This window comes from Homarus americanus, unplaced genomic scaffold, assembly GCF_018991925.1.
Source record: "Homarus americanus isolate GMGI-L3 unplaced genomic scaffold, GMGI_Hamer_2.0 scaffold23518, whole genome shotgun sequence".
In the NCBI taxonomy this organism is placed as follows: domain Eukaryota; kingdom Metazoa; phylum Arthropoda; class Malacostraca; order Decapoda; family Nephropidae; genus Homarus; species Homarus americanus.
The window spans coordinates 540001-563585 of NW_024745451.1; the positions used below are offsets into that span (position 1 = coordinate 540001).

General features: G+C 51.5%; 1 protein-coding gene across 8 annotated transcripts in view; it reads left to right on the plus strand.

The window, feature by feature from the left end:
• The window catches only part of LOC121878682 (death-associated protein kinase 1-like), a 94216-nt gene that overhangs the window by 41829 nt on the left and 28802 nt on the right, over positions 1 to 23585 (plus strand). The window contains exons 1-3 of one of the 8 annotated variants that reach the window (XM_042385015.1): positions 3250 to 3550; positions 4396 to 4397; positions 19761 to 20407. The exons of 5 other annotated variants lie outside the window; for them this stretch is intronic. In XM_042385015.1, the coding sequence (XP_042240949.1) occupies positions 19907 to 20407 (501 nt within the window). In that variant the 5' untranslated portion in view covers positions 3250 to 3550; positions 4396 to 4397; positions 19761 to 19906. Of the gene's footprint in view, positions 1 to 3249; positions 3551 to 4395; positions 4398 to 19609; positions 20408 to 23585 lie in introns of those variants that run through there. 2 more of the 8 variants (XM_042385016.1, XM_042385014.1) reach the window with 2 other exon arrangements.

Genomic DNA, 23585 nt, shown 5'->3' on the forward strand with positions numbered 1-23585 from the left:
CTGGGTGGGTTGGGTTAGGTTAGGTTAGGTTAGGTTATGTTATGTTATGGTAGGTTGAGGTATGTTAGGTTAGGTTAGGTATTAGGTTAGGTTAGTTAGGTAAGGTTAGGTTAGGTTAGGTCAAGTCATGGTAGGTTAGGTAAGGGTTAGGTTAGGTTAGTCATGGTAGGTTAGGTTATGGTAGGTTAGGTTGGGTCAGGTCATGGTAGGTTAGGTTAGATGGGTTAGGTTATGGTAGGTTAGGTTATGTTAGGTTAGGTTGGGTTATGGTAGGTTAGGTTAGGTTAGGTCAGGTCATGGTAGGTTAGGTTAGGTTAGGTTATGGTAGGTTAGGGTATGTTGGGTTAGGATGGGTTAGGTTATGTTGGATTAGATTTGGTTGTTTGGTTGGTGGTAGGGTTAGTGTTGTTAGGATAGGTTAGGTTATGTTGGATTAGATTTGGTTAGTTTAGGTTATGTTGGATTTGATAAGGTTAGATTAGATTAAGTTAGGTTATATTAGGTCAGATTAGGTTAGGTTATGTTGGATTAGGTTAAGTTAGGTTATGTTGGATTAGGTTAAGTTAGGTTATGTTGGATTAGGTTAAGTTCGGTTATGTTGGATTAGGTTAGGTTAGGTTAGGTTATGTTGGATTAGGTTAGGTTAGGTATAGTATTAGGGTGTTTAATCTAATGCTGTAATAAGCTGGAGGGGAGAGTGATCCCGAGAAAAAACAAAAACAGTTTATGTGGCGTCTGACCCAGGGAGGAGAGACAGATTAGGTGCCTCACCTTCCATACCTCCCTCACCTCCCTTCCCCCCTCACCTCCCTTCCCCCCTCACCTTCCCTCCCTCCCTCTCGCCCCCTTCCCCCTCTCCTCCACCACCCGGAAATATTGTGTGAAATTCATCCGTCAGAAGTGTTGTGTCGGCTTTAAGGTGTGTGTGTGTGTGTGTGTGTGTGTGTGTGTAAACGTATAAATATTATTGTGTGTAATATATAAATCAGTATTGTTTATTTTCGAATGATCAATAAGTTGGTTGCCTTAATTGTTGATCTATTCTGAGTAAAGCCTTTAAGATAAACTCATTAGAAGGAGGATATTTGAGACAGCTGTTGAACTTTTGGGAGGTGGGCGGTGGAAACTCTCAGTGGTGTGTGATGGGTAGTTGTGTTGTTGTTTTGGTGATAGTGCCAGGTGGTGCCACGTTTAAAATAGACTCTCTGACGATATAACGGTGCCACATGGATATTTGTCCGTGAGAGGCATCAGTAGTAGTGGTGGTGGTGGTTGGGTGGTAGTGGTTGAGTGTTTGTGAACGTTGGTGATTGGTCAGATGGGTAGAGCAGCTTGTACGTCACCGATTCGTCATACGAAGAACATGACGTGATTGGTCAGGTGTGGTGTTGGGAGTGGGGGGGGGGCTCACCACTCGAGATTCACAGCCCGGGTTCTAGAAATGGGCGCCACACAACGCAACACACCACACCAACACTACACCAACACCACAACGCAACACCACACCACACCAACACCACAACGCAACACCACACAACACACCACACCACACCAACACCACACCAACACCACACCACACCACACCACACCAACACCACACAACACCAACACCACACCACACCACAGGAACATAAACGGTATACACTGTAAGGGAGGGATAAGACTCTTGTTATAATCTTCCTTAAGTGGATTAAACTACGACTTTGTACAGCGGATAATAACGAGGCTTTACGCGTGTGTTTATGTAGTATTTGTTATTTAGACATTATGTAGTGTGTGTGTGTGTGTGTGTGTGTGTGTGTGTGCGTGTGTGTGTGTGTGTGTGTGTGTGTGGTTTTTGTTGATATGATAGAAAATTCCTGAAGGTTCGGACTTTTATGATTGATATGTCTAATCAAACGCAACGTAACGTAACCTAACGTAACCTAACGTAATCTAACCTAACCTGACGTAACCTAACCTAACCTAACCTAACCTAACCTAACGTAACGTAACGTAACCTAACGTAACCTAACCTAAGCTTGACGTGTTATGTGTGAGTAGGGTGGTGGGGTGTAAGAGTGGGTGGTGATGGTGATTGTGGTGGTGATGATGACGGTAGTGTAGAATGTGGTGATAGTGGTAGATAATAGTGGTAGTAGTGGTGGTGATAGTAGTGGTGGTGATAGTGGTGGTTATAATGGTGGTAGTGGTAGTAGTGGTGGTGGTGGTCGAGACGGAGTGACATTTAGCTCAGTTGGACTTAGAAATTATTGATGAGGCCGTTGGAGGAGCTACGTTGATAGTGGGTGGCTGTGGGAGGGTGGGTGGGTGGGTGGGTGGCTGGCTGTGGGAGAGTGGTGGGTGGTGGAGGTGTGTGTTGGTGCAGGTGGTGGTAGGTTGGTGGTAGTGGCGTGGGTGAGGCAGATGAGGGTAGTGGTAGTTGGTAAGTGTGTGGTAATGGTGGTAGAGTGTGTGGTAGTGGTGGTAGTGTGTGTGTGTGATTGGTGGAGAGTTTGTTGGTGGTGGTGTTGGAGGGTGTATGAGTGAGATTGAGGGAGTTGTGTTGAAAGAGGAGGAAGAAGAATAGGAAGAGGGTCGTGTTCGGTAGGTTATAGAAGAGAGAGAGAGAGAGAGAGAGAGAGAGAGAGAGAGAGAGAGACTCCTTCACTTGGATTCATCTCTTGTTATAGGAAAGTAACACTATAACCTTTCGGGGTTAGGAGCTCTCTGGTTTATAAAGATACAAAGAATAAAGCAGTGAGGGAGAGCAAGCAGGTGTGGACGCTGGAATGACAGGTGCGGGTTGGGATCAAGTAGCAGGTGTGGACGCTGGAATGACAGGTGTGGGTTGGGATTTGTCTTTTTGTTTTTGGCCAGCAAGCAGTGGGAGAGTTCCGGGAGAGGCAGTGGGAAAGGAGGGCCCCCTTGAGTGAAAGATGGGAGAGGAGGGCCCCCTTAAGTTGAGTGAGAGATGTGAGAGGACCCGTTAAGTTGAGTGCAGAGAGAGAGAGAGAGAGAGAGAGAGAGAGAGAGAGAGAGAGAGAGACGGTTATTGTGAGAGCGGGTGAGAGTTGAATATTGTGAGAGTCTGGGGGACGGAGGGAAGGGGGGCCATCATTACTCCCCTGAAGCTCCCCTCCCGACTCTCTCCTCACTGTCCCTCCCCTCTCCTTCCCTCCTCCTCGCTCTCACCCCCCCCCCTCTCTCTCTGGGGAGGGGGGTGCAGGACCCGCGCTCACTTCCCCTCTCCCTCAGTAGCTGGCTGTCGTCGCTAGGAGTGGGGCGTGCAGCTCTCACAGCCTTAGCGGGTAACAGGGGAAGAAGAAGGAGTCCCCGTAACGCCAGGGTGGGGAGGGGGATGTTACGTTACGGAGGGTTACGACGTTCTGCTGATTCACCTGTGTTACGAGGCGTGACGGTGCGGCCCTCCCCCCCCCTCCCTTATCTGCTGTCGTACTAGCCGTCGGGGGGATGTGGGGTGACACTATCGTCCCCTCCTGTACCCAGCCTCCCGTGCCACTACACACACGCCTGGTCTGGGGATACGACCCGACCCCCTATGCCTGATGTAAGCTGTTGGATACTTGATATAACTCGGCGGGCGCCTCACCTGGCCACGGTAGCCAGGTAAGCCCGTGAGTGTGTGTGTGTGGCGCATACCTGCAGTGGCGACGCGGTGTTGGCTGCAGGTAGCGGGGAGTGGCGGAGCGTACACGGGAACACTTCAGTCTCTGCTTGGTGCTGGGTGTAGAGGTGCTGCCGTAAGGATTAAAGGTGCTTGTGTGTACCGTAACTGTGACTACATGTGAGTTAGGACAGTGTCGGCGGGGGACGATCTTGTGGCTCTACGTGTACTGTTACTGGCGGCGTCGGTGCAGCAGTCGACCCACCCACAACTCTCTAAAACTCTGCCTCGATGTTTTCTCCGCCTAAGTCCTACACACACACACACTCGAGGCATTATGGTTTAAAGATCAACACGTTATATCTTTTTGTGGACGTGTTGACTTTTGCGTTTTGTGTAGAGAGGAGTACGGTAGTTAAGAAGTGTGTACACCTCGTGGTATTGATCTCATAGTGGAAGAGGAGGAGGAACGGGAGGGGGTGGTGATGTTGGTGTAGGGGCGTGGCGTTGTCCCTAGCTTTCTCTCTCTTCCTCCTGTTCCCGTCCTGTCCTCACGCCCCTCAACACTCGCTGACTAAAACATCACCCGCTAACACTCATGGTGGTGGGTCAGTCTATTTAAAGTCCTGTAGTGCCAAGTGAGGGGAGTCTGGGGGAAGGATTTTTTTTGGGGGGTGGAGGAGGTTTTTGGTTTAAAGAGCGTGTCCTGTTGTTGACCTTGAGGTGCAGGGGAGGTAGTAGGGAGGGGATGGGGGGCTGTATCATGGGGGGAGGGGTAGGTCGAAGAGTGGTACAACTGGCAAGTAATGCGTGGTGCCTCGTTCACTGTCACGTCCGAGGTGTCATAATTATCACTGTCACGGGTGTCAGAAGGAGTTAATTTTTTTTTTCCACTCCCATTCAGTTGTGTCATACGAGTTATCACAGTGTTGGAAATGTCTTACTTCGCATAGTGTCTTGTTTTGCTTTGTGTCAAGTGTCAAGGGCGTGTCATTATCTCCCTCACTGATGTCATAATTCACCTCTTGTAACGGTGTAATATCTCACTATCATCATGACACGTTGACAGTTATATTATTCGTCACTCCTGGTGCCACATCGATGGTTCTAAACGTGTGACATCATTTCCTGTCATTGGCGTCAGTTTTCAGTGTCTTGTGTGTGTGTGTGTGTGTGTGTGTGTGTGTGTGTGTGTGTGTGTGTGTGTGTGTGTGTGTGTGTGGATAATAGCCAGCCACTCACCACTAGGCGACACTAATAGCGGGGACATTGTCATCAAATTCCTGTTGTTGTTCTGCTGGGTGTAGAGGGATAGAGAGGGAGGTGATCAGATTTTTTTTCTTTGGTATAATAAACTAGAATCTGAAATGTGGATTAATATATTTATTTGATAATTAAAAAAAAAACTGACTCAATTTAGGTGACGAGGAAGACTAGACAGGATATTAAAGTTAGATTGTAAAATTTGATGATGAAGTGTAATGTGTAGATGTGATAAATAATGTTGTTAGTATTGCGCAGCGTTAAGACCTAGGTTCGTGGCGTGGTGTTGGCGTGGTGTGGTGTGGCGTTGGCGTGGTGTTGGCGTGGTGTGGCGTGCAGAACTTGGCCTCCACATACCGTCGGCTCCCTGTGTATTCGGCCTTGTTCACCCCACCACCACAGCCACCAACTTTTACTAGGGAGTGTGACGGAAGATCTATTTTTTTTCTTCTTGTTTTTAGATTCTGTTTAGGTTTAGGTTGTGGGATGTCGAAGGGGCGTGGTGATGGTGACAGAAAACACACACACACACACACACACACACACACACACACACACACACACACACACACACACACACACACACACACACACACACACACACACACACACACAGAGGGGAAGAAAGGTTCTGATGTTCCTGGTATTCTGTCGAACACGTGTAGTAACGACCAGACCCTAGACTACCTACACACACACACACACACACACACACACACACACACACACACACACTCTCTCTCTCTCTCTCTCTGCCATGACGCGTTTTTCTCTCTTTCTCTTAAAAAACAAAAATAAAACTAAAAACGAGTGGCCGCGGGAGACTTCGTAAAACAATATACAATCGGCGGCAGCACTATCATCAATACAGACAGACAGACAGACAGACAGACAGACGAGAGAGTGAGTCAGTCCCAGGGAACCACAACACAATGCTGGCAAGTCTTGGTGACGACTCTGCCAACCTGATCACTGCTCTGGTATTGTACAGTACTTGATGCTTCATTCACCCACCACATCTTATACCCCTACCTGACGGAGACGCTGACGGTAACAAAACAAAAAACCCTCATCAACCTTGGTGCTTCTTGTCAACACCAGCCATGACTAATACCTCTCACATAACACAATAGAGAGAATGAGACGACTGTGTTTGTTTTAAGGAATGTGGGGATATTTTTGAGGGAGGGGAGGGTAGAGGGGAGAATAGAGGGAGAGGGGTTGGGGGAGGGTAAGGTCTGTTCTTCTTGAGGGAGAGGGGTTGGGGAGGTAAGGTCTGTTCTTCTTGGGGGGAGAGGGTATTTTGGTGGGTATATAGACGGTGGGGTGGGAGGGGTGGGAGGTGATCGATCCCTGTATGACGTGTTGGGGTGAGTTGACGATCATTTGTTGTTTATTATAGTGTGTGTGTGTGCGTGCGTGCGTGTGTGTTGTGTGTTCCTCCTCCTCCTCCTCCTCCTCCTCCTCCTCCTCCTCCCGAATCCCTGTGTTTCCTCCCCTTCCTATTCTCCTCTCCTCCACCCTGTTGCTTTCCTCCTTCCTCTTCCTCTAGGTTGCCTCTTCCCTTACTCCTTCCCTCCACCTCCTCCTCACCCAGTCTAAACTATCCTTCCCTCCTCTTCACCCTCCCTTTGTTGCTTTCTCCCTCGTGTTGGTATTCGCCTCCACCCACCCTGTGTAGCTGTTTCTGCCTTCTGCCCCCCTTAGTGTAACTGTATGACGTCATGTGTGTGTGTGTGTGTGTGTGTGTGTGTGTGTGTGTGTGTGTGTGTGTGTGTGTGTGTGTGTGTGTGTGTCCTGATGACCTATATATACAGTACTGTGTCACCGTCCACTTGACCTCATTGTTTTGTCCGTGTTGACCATTGTCGATCACGCTGCAAGTTAAGCACACGAAACACCTCTCCTCCCCACCACCACCCACCCTCTCCCCATCCACCCCTTACCTCCTCCCTCCCAACAATCACCCAGTTTCATTTAGTTTAGGTAGTGGGTTAATTAGATAGGTCATTAATTAGTTAGTTTAATTGTTTATTAATTTACACACACACACACACACACACACACACACACACACACACACACACACACACTTTTAATTGTCCCAAGGGGTTATAGAGGGGGGCAGGCGGTGAGTGTAAACATTGAAGTGTTTTGTGTATGTTTGATTAGGGTGTTGTTAGGTGTATAAGGTGTTGTTAGGTGTATAGCAGGTGTTGTTAGGTGTAGCGGGTGTTGTTAGGTGTATAGCAGGTGTATGGGTGTTAGGTGTGTTGTTGTGTAGCGGTTTGTTAGGTGTATTGTTGTTAGTGTATAGCGGGTGTTAGGTGCATAGCGGGTGTTGTTAGGTGTATAGCAGGTGTTGTTAGGTGTATAGCAGGTGTTGTTAGTGTAGCAGGTGTTAGGCGGTGTTGTTAGGTGTATAGCAGGTGTATAGTATAGCGGGTGTTGTAGGTGTATAGCGGGTGTTGTTAGGGTGTATAGGGTGTTAGTATAGGTGTTGTTAGTGTAGCGGTGTTGTTAGGTGTATAGCGGGTGTTGTTAGGTGTATAGCGGGTGTTGTTAGGTGTATAGTGGTGTTAGGTGTATAGCAGGTGTTGTTAGTTGTATTAAGGGTGTTGTTAGGTGTGTAGCAGGTTGTTATAGCGGTGTTGTTAGGTGTTGTTAGTGTACAGGTGTTGGTGTATGGCGGGTGTTAGGTGTATAGCGGTGTTGTTAGGTGTATAGCAGGTGTTGTTAGGTGTATAGCGGTGTTGTTAGGTGTGTAGCGGTGTTGTTAGGTGTATAGCAGGTGGTGTTGTTGGTGTTAGGTGTAGCGTGGTGTTGTTAGGTGTATAGCAGGGTGTTGTTAGTGTGTATGGTGTTGTTAGGTGTATAGCGGTGTTGTTAGGTGTATAGCGGGTGTTGTTAGTAGCGGGGTTGTTATAGGGTGTTGTTAGGTGCATAGCTGGTGTGTTAGGCGTATAGTGTATAGCGGGTGTTGTTAGGTGTATAGCGTGTTGTTGTATAGGGTGTTGTTAGTTAGCGGGTGTTAGGTGTATAGTGGTGTTGTTAGTGTATAGCGGGTGTTGTTAGGTGTATAGCGGGTGTTGTTAGTGTATAGCGGTGTTGTTAGGTGTATAGCAGCGGTGTTAGCAGGTGTTGTTAGGTGTATAGCGGGTGTTGTTAGGTGTATAGCGGGTGTTGTTAGGTGTGTAGCAGGTGTTGTTAGAAGGAGTTGTATTTGTCGTTAGAGAGCGGGAGAGAGAAGAGGAGAGAGGGGGAAGGAGGAGAGAGGGGGGGAGAGGAGAGAGGGGAAGAGACGAGAAAGAAGGGAGAAAAGGAGAAGAGATGAAAAGGAGGAGGAGAAGGGAAGAGAGGAGAAGAGGGAAGAGAGGAGAAGGGGAAGAGAGAGAGGGGGGGAAGGGAAGGGGGAAGAGAGGGGAAGGAAGGGGAAGGAAGGAGGAGAGAGAGGGGGAAGGGAAGGGAGAAGGGGAGAGGAGAGAGGGAAGAGGTAAGGGGAAGAAAGACAGGAGAGAGAGAGAGAGAGAGAGAGAGAGAGAGAGAGAGAGAGAGAGAGAGAGAGAGAGAGAGTACCTGCATATAATTGCCTCTCTCGCCTTGGGTAATACAATTAGCACGGAGGAGGACCTGGTATGGGTTGTATTGGTTCATCCTCAAGCGCTCTGTAATACCTGGTAAAGCCTCTACCTAACTACCTGCCGGAGGGGGGGGTAGATTTGGTTAGGGTGGGTTAGGTTAGGTTAGGTTAGGGTAGATTAGGTTAGGTTAGGTTAGGTTAGGTTAGGTTAGGTTAGGGTAGGTTGAGTTTGATTAGGATTGAGTTAGTTTAGGTTAGGTTAGAATTGGGTTGGGTTAGATTAGGTTAGGTTAAGTTAGGTTACCTTAGGACCAACAACCGTAACTTAAAACAAACACTAACCCAACCCAAACTAACTTAACCTAACCCAACCCAAACTAACTTAACCTAACCCAACCCAAACTAACTTAACCTAACCCAACCCAAACTAACTTAACCTACCAGGGTATACCAGCGGGGTTAGGGAGGGTGTAGAGGGTGGAGGGATGAGGGTAGGGAGGGGGGTTAACGTGTATGGTGTAGGTGTAGCAGGTGTTAGCAGGTGTATATAAGGGTGAAGGGAAGGTGGTAACGTGTATGGTGTGGGTGTAGCAGGTGTTGTAAGGTGTTAGCGGGTGTATATAAGGGTGAAGGGAAGGTGGTAACGTGTATGGTGTGGGTGTAGCAGGTGTTGTAAGGTGTTAACGGGTGTATATAAGGGTGAGGGGAGGAGGGGGTTAATGTGTGAGGTGTAGGTGTAGCAGGTGTTGTAAGGTGTATATATGGGTAAGTAAGGGAGGAGGGGGTTAACGTGAATGGTGTGGGTGTAGCAGGTGTTAGTAGGTGTATATATGGGTAAGGTAAGGGGAGGGGAGGGGTTAATGTGAATGGTGTGGTGTAGGTGTTAGTAGGTGTATATATGGGTAAGGTAGGGAGGAGGGGGTTAACGTGTATGGTGTGGGTGTAGCAGGTGTTAGTAGGTGTATATAGGGTAAGGTAAGGAGGGAGGGGGTTAACGTGGAATGGTGTGGGTGTAGCAGGTGTTAGTAGGGTGTATATATGGGTAAGGTAAGGGGAGGGAGGGTTAACGTGAATGGTGTGGGTGTAGCAGGTGTTAGTAGGTGTATATACGGGTATGGTAAGGGGAGGGAGGTTAACGTGAATGGTGTGGGTGTAGCAGGTGTTAGTAGGTGTATATATGGGTAAGGTAAGGGAGGGAGGTTAACGAATGGTGTGGGTGTAGCAGGTGTTAGTAGGTTATATATGGGTAAGGTAAGGGGAGGGAGGGGTTAACGTGTATGGTGTGGGTGTAGCAGGTGTTGTAGGTGTATATATGGGTAAGGTAAGGGAGGGAGGGGTTTAACGAATGGTGTGGGTGTAGCAGGTGTTGTAAGGTGTTGGCAGGTGTATATTAGGTGAAGGGAAGGTGGTAACGTGTTTGGTGTGTGTAGCAGGTGTTGTAAGGTGTTAGCAGTGTATATAAGGGTGAAGGGAAGGTGGTAAATGTGTTGGTGTAGGTGTAGCAGGTGTTGTAAGGTGTTAGGCAGGTGTATATAAGGGTGAGGGGAGGGAGGGGATAATGTGTTTGGTGTAGGTAGCAGGTGTTGTGGTGTTAGGGTGTATATAAGGGTGAGGGGAGGGAGGGGTTAATGTGAGGTGTAGGTGTAGCAGGTGTTGTAAGGTGTTGGCAGGTGTATAAGGGTGAAGGGAAGGTGGTAACGTGTTTGTGTAGGTGTAGCAGGTGTTGTAAGGGTGTTAGCAGGTGTATATAAGGGTGAGGGGGAGGGAGGGGGTTAACGTGTATGGTGTAGGTGTAGCAGGTGTTGTAAGGTGTTGGCAGGTGTATATAAGGGTGAAGGAAGGTGGTAACGTGTTTGGTGTAGAGGTGTTGTAGGTGTTAGCAGGTGTATATAAGGGTGAGGGGAGGGTTTGTTGGTTAGGGAAGGTGGTAACGTGTTTGGTGTGGGTGTAGCAGGTGTTGTAAGGTGTTGAGGTGTATATAAAGAAGGGAAGGTGGTAAGTGTTTGATGTGTGTGTAGGTGTTGTGTAGGGGGTTGGGGGGTGTAGCGGGTGTTAGTGTAGATGAAGAGCTGCGTTAAGTTAGTTCTTTCAGGCCTTCTCTTCCCTCCAGCCAGAGCCGCCGGCACTTCTAATCGATCCCCCCTCCTCCCTCCCTCCATCACCCCCTTCCTCCTTCCTTCCTTCCCTCCCCTCCCTCCATCACCCCTTCCTCCTTCCTTCCCCATCACCCTCCTCCTCCTCCTCCTCCCTCCCTCCTCCTCCTCCCTCCCTCCCTCCTTCCTGCTTCCCTCCTCCCTCCATCACCCCTTCCTCCTTCCTTCCCTTCCCTCCTCCATCACCCCTTCCTCCTTCCTTCCTTCCCTCCTCCCTCCATCACCCCCTCTCCTCCCTTCCTCCTCCTTCCTGCCTTCCTCCTCCCTCCATCACCCTCCTCCTTCCTTCCTTCCTCCTCCATCACCCTCCTCCTTCCTCCTCCTCCATCACCCCTTCCTCCTTCCTTCCTCCCTCCCTCCATCACCCCCTTCCTCCTTCCTTCCTTCCCTCCCTCCATCACCCCCTCCCTCCCTCCTCCCTCCTTCCCTGCTCACCTTCCTCCTCCATCACCCCCTTCCTCCTCCTTCCTTCTCCATCACCCTCCCTCCTTCCCTCCTTTCCTTCCTGCCTTCCCTTCCTCCTCCTCCCATCACCCCCCTCTTCCTCCTTCCCTTCCTTCCTCCATCACCCCCCCTTCCTCCTTCCTTCCTCCTCCATCACCCCTTCCTCCTTCCTTCCTCCTCCTCCATCACCTTCCTCCTTCCTTCCCTTCCCCATCACTCCCCCTCCCTCCCTCCTCTCCTCCCTCCTTCCTGTTTCCACCTTCCTCCCTCCATCACCCCTCTCCTTCCTTCCTTCCTCCATCACCCCCTCCCTCCCTCCTTCCTTTTCCTTCCTTCCTTCCTCCCTCCATCCACTCCCTCCTCATTCCTTATTCTTCTCCTGTTGCTCACCCCCGGCGCGTCGCTGGTGGAGGTGAGGTGTGAGAGGGAAGGGGAGAGGGAGGAGGAGGAGGAGGGAGAGGGTGAGATGTGAGAGAGGAGGAGGAAGAGGAGGGGAGATGTGGGGAGAGGAGGAGGAAGAGGAGGGGTGAGGGGGAGAGAGAAGGAGGAAGAGGAGGGTGAGGGGGAGAGGAGGAGGGGTGAGGGGTGGGGAGGGAGGAGGAGGAAAAGGAGGGTGAGGTGTGGGAGAGAGAAGGAGGAAGAGGAGGGGAGGTGGAGAGAGGGGAGGAGGGGTGAGGTGTGAGGGGAGGAGGAGGAAGAGGGGGTGAGGAGGGGGAGAGAGGAGGAGGAAGAGGAGGGAGAGGTGGAGAGTGGGAGGAGGACCTTGGCGGCACTGTCTGGTTACACAGCTGCTCCAGATTCTCGCCCAAAGTTGTTTTCCAGAGCTTGTACCAGAAGGTGGTGGGGGTGTGTGTGTATATATGTGTGTGTGTGTGTGTGTGTGTGTGTGTGTGTGTGTGTGTGTGTGTGTGTGTGTGTGTGTGTGTGTGTGTGTGTGTGTGTGTGTGTTTCCTATGGCATGCGAGGGGGGGTGAGATGATCCAAGACACACACACACACACTTGGCGTATGTCTACATGGATGAGCTTGTGCGTTTTTTATTGATGAGTTCTACCTGAGTTTGTATGCTGGTGTGTGTATGTGTAGTGACCTGGGTGTAGGGGTGAGGGTGTAGTGAGGAAGGGGTGAGGGGTGTAGGGGAGGGGGTGAGGGGTGTAGGAGTGTAGGGGTGAGGGGTGAGGTGTAGGAGTGAAGGGTGTAGGTGTAGAGAAGGTGTAGGGTGAGGGGTGTAGTGAGTGAAGGGTGGTGTAGTGGTGAAGGGGTGTAGGGGTGAGGGTGTAGTGACCTGTGTAGGGGTGTGAGGTAGTGAGTGAAGGGTGAGGTGTAGTGAGTGTAGGGGTGAGGGGTGAGGGTGTAGTGACCTGTGTGTGGTAGGGGTGAGGTGTGAGTGAAGGGTGTGGTGAGGGTGTAGTGACCGTGTAGGGGTGAGGTGTAGTGAGTGTAGGGTGTAGGTGTAGTGAGTGTAGGGTGAGGGGTGTAGTAACCTGGGTGAGGGGTGTAGGAGGTGTTGGGGTAGGGGTGAGGGGTGAGGTGTGTAGAGTGAAGGGTGTAGGGTGAGGGTGTAGGAGGTAGGGGTGAGGGTGTAGTGACCTGGGTGTAGGGGTGAGGGTGTAGTGAGGAAGGGTGAGGGTGTAGACCTGTGTAGGGGTGTGAGGGGTGTAGTGAGGAAGGGTGTAGGGGTGAGGGTGTGGGAGGGGTAGGGGTGAGGGGTGTAGACCTGGATAGGGGTGAGGGTGTAGGAGGAAGGATGAGGGTGTAGTGACCCGGGGTGTAGGTGAGGGTGTAGTGAGTGTAGGGTGTAGGTGTAGTGAGTGTAGGTTAGGGGTGACGGGTGAGGGTGTAGTGAGTGTAGGGACAAAGGAGCTGGGGTGAGAGGTGTGTAGGCTGAGGTATGTAGGGTGTATTAAGTGTGAGGGACTAGGGTGAGGGGCGAAGGGTGTAGGGGTGATGGGTGTAGGGTGAGGGTAAAAGGTGAGGGGCGAAGGGTGAGGGGGGTAGGTGGGGGTGTAGGATGAAGGGTGAGGGTGTAGTGGTGGGGGTGTGGGATGAGGGGTATAGAGGGGGGGAGGGTGGGGGTGTAGGATGAGGGATGAAGGGTGAGGGGGTGGGGTGGGTGTAGGATGAGGGGTATAAGGTGAGGGGGGAGTGGGTGGGGGTGTAGGATGAGGGATGAAGGTGAGGGGGTAGTGGTGGGGGTGTAGGATGAGGGGTATAGGTGAGGGGGGGAGGGTGGGGTGGTAGGATGAGGGATGAAGGGTGAGGGGGTGGTGGGGTGTAGATGAGGGTATAAGAGGGGGAGGATGAGGGATGAAGGTGAGGGTGTGACCTGAATGACATATACCACCCATGCCACACCTCTTCCTCCTCCTCCTCCTCCTTCTCCTTCTCCATCTTTTCTTCCTCCTCTACCTCCTCTTCTTCCTCCTTCTCTTCTTCCTCCTCTACCTCCTCTTCTTCCTCCTCTACCTCCTCTTCTTCCTCCTACCTCCTCTTCTTCCTCCTTTACCTCCTCCTTCCTCCTTCCTCCTCTTCTCCTCCTCCTCCTCCTCCTTCTCTTCCTCTCACCTCCTCTTCTTCCTCCTTCCTCCTCTTCTTCCTCCTCACCTCCTCTCTTCCTCCCCTCCCCACCTCCTTCTTCCTCCCCACCTCCTCTTCTTCCTCCCTCTCCTCTCTTCCTCCCCACCTCCTTCCCTCCTCTACCTCCTTCTTCCTTCCTCTTCCCCCACCTCCTCTTTCCTCCCCACCTCCCTCTTCTTCCTCCCACCTCTTCTTCCTCCTCTACCCTCTTCTTCCTCCCTCCCCACCTCCCTCACCTCCTCCTCCACCTCCTCTTCTTCCCTCCCACCTCTCTTCTTCCTCTACCTCCTCTACCTCCTCCCCTTCGCCGCCACAGCAACGCGCCTCGACGTGTTTTTGAAGCTAAAACTGTGTTCGGCTTTATAGTGGCCGTAAAGTTGTTCTGTTGAGGGTAATTCTCTCTCTCTCACACACACAGACAGAGAGAGAGAGAGAGAGAGAGAGAGAGAGACACCTGACTGGCCGGGAAGATGTTTACGGTTCCTAATAGCTGTCACGTCCGCTCCTCTTCTTCTCCTCCTCCTCCTCCTCCTCCTCCTCCTCCTCCCCCTCCTCCTCCTCCTCCTCCTTCGCCCTCTTCATCCGCCATCAACTTGGAATAGGGTTCTTAAGAGTCTCGGATACCTGGGGTTTAAAGGTTCCAGAGTCTCGGATTATTTTGAAATGTGTGTTTTTTAAGGGTTTGGACATATGTATCGTCTTAATGGCTCAAGAGTCTCGGATACTTTTGAGGACATACCATTTGATAAGCTGGATATTGATATACTGTACGTGTGTGTGTGTGTGTGTGTGTGTGTGTGTGTGTGTGTGTGTTGGCCATCTGCCCTAAACGCCCATCGATTGGTAGTTTTTTTTTTTTACCTGCCCGGGCGACGTTGTCAATCAGTGAGGGCTGTTACCTGTCACGTTATTCTCACAGGAACCCGATGGGAATAATTTGATGAGGGTTTGGAGGTGGGAGGGGCGTAGGGTTATGGGGAGGGGTGGGGATGATGGGGGAGGGCGTGGGGATGATGGGGGAGAGGGTGGGGGTGATGGGGAGAGGGCGTGGGGATGATGGGGAGGGGTGTGGGGATGATGGGGAGAGGGCGGGGTGATGGGGAGGGGGCGGGATGATGGGGAGGGGGGGCGTGGGGGGGTGATGGGGAGAGGGTGGGGATGATGGGGAGGGGGGGGATGATGGGGAGAGGGTGTGGGGTGATGGGGAGGGGGTGGGGATGATGGGGAGGGGGCGTGGGGATGATGGGGAGAGGTGGGGTGATGGGGAGAGGGTGGGGATGATGGGGAGAGGGCGTGGGGGTGATGGGGAGGGGGCGGGATGATGGGGGAGGGGCGTGGGGAGGATGGGTGGGTGGGATGATGGGGAGGGGGGGGGATGATGGGGAGAGGGTGGGGGTGATGGGGAGAGGGTGGGGATGATGGGGGGGGGCGGGGATGATGGGGAGAGGGTGTGGGGGATGATGGGGAGGGGATGATGGGGAGAGGGTGTGGTGATGGGGAGGGGGGGATGATGGGGAGGGGGCGTGGGGGGATGGGAGAGGGTGTGGGGATGATGGGGAGGGGGTGGGGATGATGGGGAGAGGGTGGGGGATGATGGGGAGGGGGTGGGGATGATGGGGAGAGGGCGGGGTGATGGGGAGGGGGCGTGGATGATGGGGAGGGGGCGTGGGGGTGATGGGGAGAGGGGGATGATGGGGAGGGGGCGGGGATGATGGGGAGAGGGTGGGGATGATGGGGAGAGGTGGGGATGATGGGGAGGGGCGGGATGATGGGAGGGGGTGGGGAGATGGGGAGAGGGCGTGGGGATGATGGGGAGAGGGGTGATGGGGAGGTGGGGATGATGGAGGAGGGGTGGGGGATGATGGGGAGAGGTGTGATGGGGAGGGGGTGTGGGATGATGGAGGAGGGGTGGGGGGATGAAGGGGGAGAGGGTGTGGGATGATGGGGAGGGGGTGGGGGTGATGGGGAGAGGGTGGGGGATGATGGGGAGGGGGTGGGGATGATGGGGAGGGGGCGGGGATGATGGGGAGGAGGGTGTGGGGGGGTGATGGGGAGGGGTGTGGGGATGATGGAGGAGGGGTGTGGGGGATGATGGGGAGAGGGTGTGGGATGATGGGGAGGGGGCGTGGGGTGATGGGGAGGGTGTGGGATGATGGGGAGGGGCGTGGGGATGATGGGGGAGAGGGTGGGGGATGATGGGGAGGGGTGGGGAGATGGGGGAGGGGGCGGGGATGATGGGGAGGGGCGGGGGATGATGGGGAGAGGGTGGGGATGATGGGGAGAGGGTGGGGGGTGATGGGGGGAGGGGTGGGGGATGATGGAGGAGGGGGTGGGGATGATGGGGAGAGGGTGTGGGATGGGGAGGGTGTGGGGATGATGGAGGAGGGGTGGGATGAAGGGGAGAGGTGTGGGATGATGGGGAGGGGGGCGTGGGGGGTGATGGGGAGAGGGTGGGATGATGGGGAGGGGGCGGGATGATGGGGGAGGGGGGCGGGGATGATGGGGGAGAGGGTGGGGTGATGGGGAGGGGGTGTGGGGATGATGGAGGAGGGGTGTGGGGATGATGGGGAGAGGGTGTGGGGATGATGGGGAGGGGGCGTGGGGTGATGGGGAGAGGGTGGGGATGATGGGGGAGGGGCGTGGGGATGATGGGGGAGAGGGTGGGATGATGGGGAGAGGGTGGGGATGATGGGGAGGGGGCGGGGATGATGGGGAGGGGACGGGATGATGGGGAGGGGGGCGTGGGGATGATGGGGGAGGGGGCGTGGGGATGATGGGAAAGGGGTGTGGGGATGATGGGTAGGATAATGTGGGAGGTGGGGTGTTGGATGGGAGAGAGAGAGAGAGAGAGAGAGAGAGAGAGAGAGAGAGATGTCCCTGTGGTTGTGTATGCTGGAGGGTGAGGAGGAGGGAGGCCAGGAAGAAGAGTCGAGAGGAGGAAGGAGAGTACGAGCCAGGAGGAAGCCGAGGGAGAGACGGGGCGGACAGACGGACGGAGGACGGATGGACGGAGGGAAGGAAGAGAGAGAGGGGAAGAAGAGGAGGAGGAGGAGGATAAAGCTTAATAACAATGAAGATGATTTCGAGTAGGGGAGGTGAAGAGGGTTGATGGGTGGAGGGAGGGAGGGGTGAGGGAGGAGGGAGGGGGAGGGAGGAGGGAGGAGGCTGTCAATCAGTAAGGGAAGCTAAGTGTCTGGGCAGGAGGAGGGTAGGGGGTAGTGGCCTTAACTGAATTGTGGGAGTGGTGGTGGTGTGGTGGCACTGCATGGTGGGCGGTAATGTGGCCGCTGCAGGGGAGGGGAAGGGGTGGGGGTAGTGGGATGGTATGGGGTGGTGGTGGTGGTGGCGCCGACCTAGTTTCCCTGGCTGATAACAGAGAACTAACGGTGAACGACATCAGTCTAATACGAGCCTTGACCAGTCCTTCTCTCCTCCCTTCTCCCTCCCTTCTCCCCTTCTCCTCCTCCCTCTCTCTCCCTCCCTCTTTCTCCTCACCCTCCTATCCTCCCTCCTATCCTCCTCCCTCCTAACTCCCTTCCCTCCTCCTATCCCCTCTACCTCCCTCCTACCCCCACTTTTCTACCTCTTTACCCCTTGTCCTTTCTGGGTGAGGGGGGCTTGTTTACATATTGCCATATTGTAGGTAATTTGTGCCTAAACGAGGTGACTGACTGACTGGACTGACTGACTGACTGACTGACTGACTGACTGACTGACTGACTGATTGATTGATTGATTGATTGATTGATTGACTGACTGACTGACTGATTGATTAACTGACTGACTGACTGACTGATTGATTAACTGACTGACTGACTGACTGACTAACTGACTGACTGACTGACTGATTAACTGACTGACTGACTGACTGACTGATTGATTAACCGACTGACTGACTGACTGACTGACTGACTGACTGACTGACCGACTGACTGGACTTAACTGGACTGACTGACTGACTGACTGACTGACTGGACTGACTGACTGACTGACTGACTGACTGACTGACTGATTAACTGACTGATTGACTGACTGACTGACTGATTAACTGACAGACTGAATGAATGACTTACTTACTTTACTGACTGACTGACTGACTGACTGACAAGCACCATTTACCACAATAAGTCTTAATAAGGTATGTTAATTAGCCATGTTAATTAACCTTAATTAGCCCATGTCGTTCTCAGGTGTTGATTACTATTATTGTGATTTGGTGTGTGTAGGTTATTTACGTGTGATTGATGATGTGATTGGGGTATTGATTGGCTAATACGTCTAATTGGTAGTGGTTGTAGTGGTTGGTAGTAGTTGTAGTGGTTGTTGGTTGGTAGTAGTTGTAGTGGTTGTTGGTTGGTGGGTTGTAGTGGTTGTTGGTTGGTAGTGGTTGTAGTGGGTTAATCCATATATCTTGTACACACACACACACACAGAGAGAGAGAGAGAGAGAGAGAGAGAGAGAGAGAGAGGTGTTGCATTATGTATGGTCTGCGAGAGAGGTTTCTGCTTAGGACTGTGTGTGTGTGGGGAGGAAGAGGGACGCTGATTCTGATGTGGCGAGACGCACTCACCACCACCACCACCATCATCACCACCATCACCACCACTCTACAGCTACCATTATCACCACCCATACCATTCTAACTACAGCTACCACCACTCTACAACTACCACCCACCACCACCACCACTCTACAACTACCACCATCACCACCACTCTACAACTACCACCATCACCACACCACCACAACTACCACCATCACCACCACTCTACAACTACCACCATCACCACCACTCTACAACCCCACCATCACCACCACTCTACAACTACCACCATCACCACCCACTCTACAACTACCACCACCACCACCACTCTCAACTACCACCATCAACACCACTCTACAACTACCACCATCACCACCATCTCTACCACCATCATCACCACCACTCTACCACCATCACCATCACCACACTCTACCACCATCATCACCACCACTCTACCACACCATCATCACCACCACTCTACCACCAATCACCCCACACCACACTGGCGGACTTGCTGGGACAGTGTGAGGGAGTGTGGAGGAAGGAGAGGACTTGCTATCGGGAGGTGTGTGGGGGAGGTGTGTGGGGGAGGTGTGTGGGGGAGGTGTGGGGAGGGGGGGGGGAGATATACAGTGCCGGGGAGGCGAACCTTCGTCTGACGGGGGTGCAAAGGATCGCCAGACACTGTTGATTGCTGGTGTGTGTGGGGGAGGTGTGCGCCTCTCTCTCTCTCTGTCGCCTCTTCTTGATGTGTTGTGAAGATCAAAGGAAAGCTATTTACGTATACCTGCCCGGAATCTCTCTCTCTCCGTGTGTGTGTGTGTCAGAGGCCCTTCAGTGTGCCCTATCACCCCGTCGGCTGCTTCACCTTCCAGGGAGCCATCACACTCTACGTTCCCCCGCTGCCAGCTTTCACTATAGTCCTGCTTAAAGCGTCGTTGAGGTTTGTTTGGTGTTCGCTGGGGTCGGTTGGTGTTCGTTGAGGTTTGTTTGGTGTTCGCTGGTGTCAGTTGGTGTTCATTGGGGGTCGGTTGGTGTTCGTTGGGGTTTGTTTGGTGTTTTTGGGGGTTTGTTTGGTGTTCTCTGGGGGTAGGTTGATGTTCGCTGGGGTTTGTTTGATGTTCGCTGGGGTCTGTTGGTGTTCGTTGGTGCTCATAAATTTCAACGTGTTTAGCTTTGTTCGACATTGGGGAAAAAAATATCCTACAAAAAATGATTTATGTCCCTACTCTTACACAATAACTCTTCACTATGATGAACGATGGGGCTGTGGTGATCCCTGTCCTCCTGATGGTGTGTAAACTAATGTGGTGTTTATAGTGAACGACTCTGAACGATGCTGTAAAGACACGTTATATACTCGATTGACATTAATGCTATAAATCTTTAAAAACAGAGAGAACAAGGAAATTTTCCTTGGAAAGACGGATCAGTGTATAGTGTTGATGACCCAATGTTACCGGATACGATTCAAGGGTGTGTATAGCGAAAACCTAACTCACACACGGGATCTGAATTATCTTGAAACAGTGCTCAGGACAGAACAGACCAGGACAGAACAGCCCAGGACAGAACAGCCCAGGACAGAACAGCTCAGGACAGAACAGCCCAGGACAGAACAGCCCAGGACAGAACAGCCCAGGACAGAACAGCCAAGTGTGAACCACGTGTAAGAAATTAGTGTCCTTACTTGGGGCAGAACTTTGGACTTTTGGTTGAAGAAGTAAGTGTTGTTATAATGACGACCCGTAGTGAACAGCGGCCTCAGTTGCTGTACTCTGCCAGCAACACCGAGGCTCCCCAGGGCGGCGCCAGGCCAGAGAAGGAGGGCCAGGATCCCCCCTCCTCTACGCCCTCCTCCTCCACCCCCTCCGCTCAGGGGGAAACTGGCGCTACTGCCCCTTCACCCACCACCACCATCACCACCCCGAGTGTAATTGGTGTTGAGGGTAGTGGTACTGGTGGTGGTGACGTCGTTAATGGTGATAGTGGTGTTAGTGTTGATGGTGGTGGTGAGAGTGAGGGAGGAGGAGGAGGTGGAGGGAAGGCGGGTGTTAGTAGTGGTGGTGGTGGTGGTAGTGAGTGCCCCACCGTCGTCACTAAGGCCGCCACGCCCACCACTACCACCACCATCACCTCCACCAGCTCCACCACTTCCTCCGCCCCTCCACCACAACACCACTTCCACCTCGAGCCCCAGTACACCCATCTCAAGGATTACACAGCCGAGGACCTCAAGGTAATACTTCAAGTTATACCTTTGTGTGTGTGTGTGTGTGTGTGTGTGTGTGTATTAATAACAGTTAGTAGAAGCTCATATTGACTTACAGAACAACATATCTCTTCAGGTAATGTACTTAACGGGGTGATTATTTACCGTTAGAATTCATTTAAAGAGTTTAGTGTTGGTAGTTGCTTTCTTTGTTGTCGTTCGTGAGGGTTTCGTGTGCTTGGAGAATATTCCCTGCGTGATTCTAGCGTTCGTGATTGGCGCTGTGGGTTATTAAAAATAGTCAAGTCTCCGAGGCTGTTGATTGGTGCGAGGGCTGTGACGTCGCGGAGTTGGTGATGACTGGGTGGACGAGGGGGTCGAACTACGTCACTTCCCCGTGTTGACCAATCAGCGACGAGAAGAACGCCGTTTGGTAGGTGTTTATTTTTCATCAGATAGATTCTCTTATCGACCAGTCAGAAGGTTAGAGCATTATGACGTAATATTTTATCGACCATCCAGAAGGCCAAGACATTATGACGTAATATTTTATCGAGCAGTCATAAGGCCAGGACATTATGACGTAATATTTTATCAACCAGTCAGAAAGGCCAGAACATTATGACGTAATATTTTATTGAATAATCAGAAGGCCAGAACACTAACGGTAATTTCCTGAGTCCTTCGCCTGCAGTGTCATTGAACCCTAGTTTATTTATAATGGCGGTTTTCCTGTTAACATGACGTATCGATATTTATTGACCAATCGCAGGCTTCAGATCTGATGACGTAATTATATGAATTGACCAATGACGAGCACCGAGGTTGAGGATTGGTGATATAAATATTCCCATTAACCAATTATATTCTCCAGGCCTGTGACGTCACGTAGTTAGATTGAGTGTAGTTGAAGGCCACGAGTTTGACGGCGTAGTTGTGTTATACTGTTTTATTGGCCCATTTGAGACACTTAATTGGTGTAGTTAGTTATGGAAGGGTTCAATTAAGGTGTATTGGATGGTTAATTGACGTGAATATTGTAACGAGTCAATGGCAGGAGAGAGAGAGAGAGAGAGAGAGAGAGAGAGAGAGAGAAAGATGTTTATGCTGTGTCTGTAATCGAAAAATCAATGTCAGGTCAGGTCAGGTGTGTCAGGTCAGGTCAGGTCAGGTGTGTTAAGGGGTTTTATGTGTGTCCATGTGCTTGAGGGGTTCATTCATGGGTTCACTCCAACAGTATCGTGGTGACTGAACCCCTGACACCCCTGAGTTCAACCTTGAGTACGATGCCAACCTCTTTGAGTATAGCCCCTGCTGTGAGATGTCTTGGTATCTTGAGTACGATGACTTTACCCCTTGAGTACATTTGTAGCCCATTGAGTGAGATGTTTTAACTTTGAGTACGAATTGACTTCATCCCTGAGTACTTAGCCCATTGAGTACAGAATGGACCTCTTGAGTAAATGATGATCTACCTCTTTGAGTACATTTATAGCTCCAGTTGAGGAGATGTTTGACTTCTTTTGAAAAGGATGACTTGACCTCCTGATTAAAAAAGATCAAGTTTATGCCCTGAGTGAACATTCAATGACCTCAAAGACGATGACCTATTCAGAGTAATAGATGACCTTGGAAGGAGGGAGAGGGGGGAGGGGGGAGGGGGGAGGAAGGCAATATCTCATTGTTGGGCTGCGGCAAACTGGGTATTGTAAATTCATTTTCTCACGAGCTCGTTTCCTTGCCCTCTGCCCCTTCCCCCTCTGACCCTCCCCCCTCTGCCCCCTCCCCCCTCTGCCCTCCCCTCTGCCCCCCTCCCCTTCCCAGAGAATTTTATTAACCAACTTCCTCTCCTCCCTTCCTCCACCTCTCCCTCTCCCCCCACCTCTCCCAACCCGGAATATTACATGTATATAAACATTAGAGCCTAACCACAGCTATTATTGAATAGTCTCGCTGTTACGAAGACCAGGGTGAAGGAAGGTGAGGGAGGGGAGGGGAGGGGAGGGGAGGGGAGGGAGGGGGAGGGGAGGGAGGGAGGTGAGAGAGAGAGAGAGAGAGAGACTAGTCGAGTTTGTGGGCTGACCTGGCCTTCTCCACACACACACACACAGCACACACACACACAATAAAATATTAATGAGGTCTTTAAATTACGTCACTTATTTGCATATTAGGACGGAAGGTATTGACGGGGGAGCTCTTAAACCCCAGGACGTGTGTGTGTGTGTGTGTGTGTGTGTGTGTGTGTGTGTGTGAGACTTGTCTTCGAAATTATAATCTATTTTTTCTTTTTTCTTTTATTCTTACTTTCTCACCTTCCTACACCTTCATCCGCCCGTCTGTCTTTCTCTCCACCCACCCACCTGCCTCTCCGCCCTCCCGCCCGTCACCTTCCTAGCCAGGGCCATTGGGGCGGGAGTATAAGGTCAGCCGGCGGGGCCCCAATCGATCGGGTCCAGTGGGTGTGACCTTTATTGCCCTGGCGCCTACTGTCTGGTGACCTCACGACCTTGCCAAAGTTCAACCTAGGTCATGGAAGACGAGATTCTTTATGTATGTATGTACGGTGTGGTGTGGTAAGCAAACTACGCACAGACACATGATACACACGTCTCTCTACTCACCCAACATAACTATGGAGGGAAGTCTGGCTGGCCCGCCCGCCCTCCTACCCGCCCGCCCTCCTACCCGCCTGCCCCTCCTACTCCCATCATGTGACTGGATTCTTCATCAGTTTGTTTTCTCAGTCCCCTTACCCCTGGCTCTCAGTGTGTGTGTGTGTGTGTTCCTCTTGATACGGGTCTACAGTGGTACTAATACTAATGGGTGGTGTTTTTTTGTTTTACGTGATGCTCTTTTGATATAAGTTATGTGTTTTTATTTTTTATATCGGGGTAATTTTTGTTATTTGTTTTATTGTAACACTGACAGTCGTAATCTTATTTTGTAGCTTGAGTCCTTGAGTTCTGTTCACTTGTTCAGTTTTATTCAGTCAAATCGTCATTCAAGTTTACACTGATTCAGCATGTTTATAGACAATGACTGTATCGCACTATTCATACACGCTTCATAATTATACATACATACACAGTAGGCTACACACTATACATAGAGTACACAATATAAATACAGAGTACACACTATACATACACACTTCACAATATACATACACAGCTCTCAAGACTTTGGTTGTGAAATGTGTGAT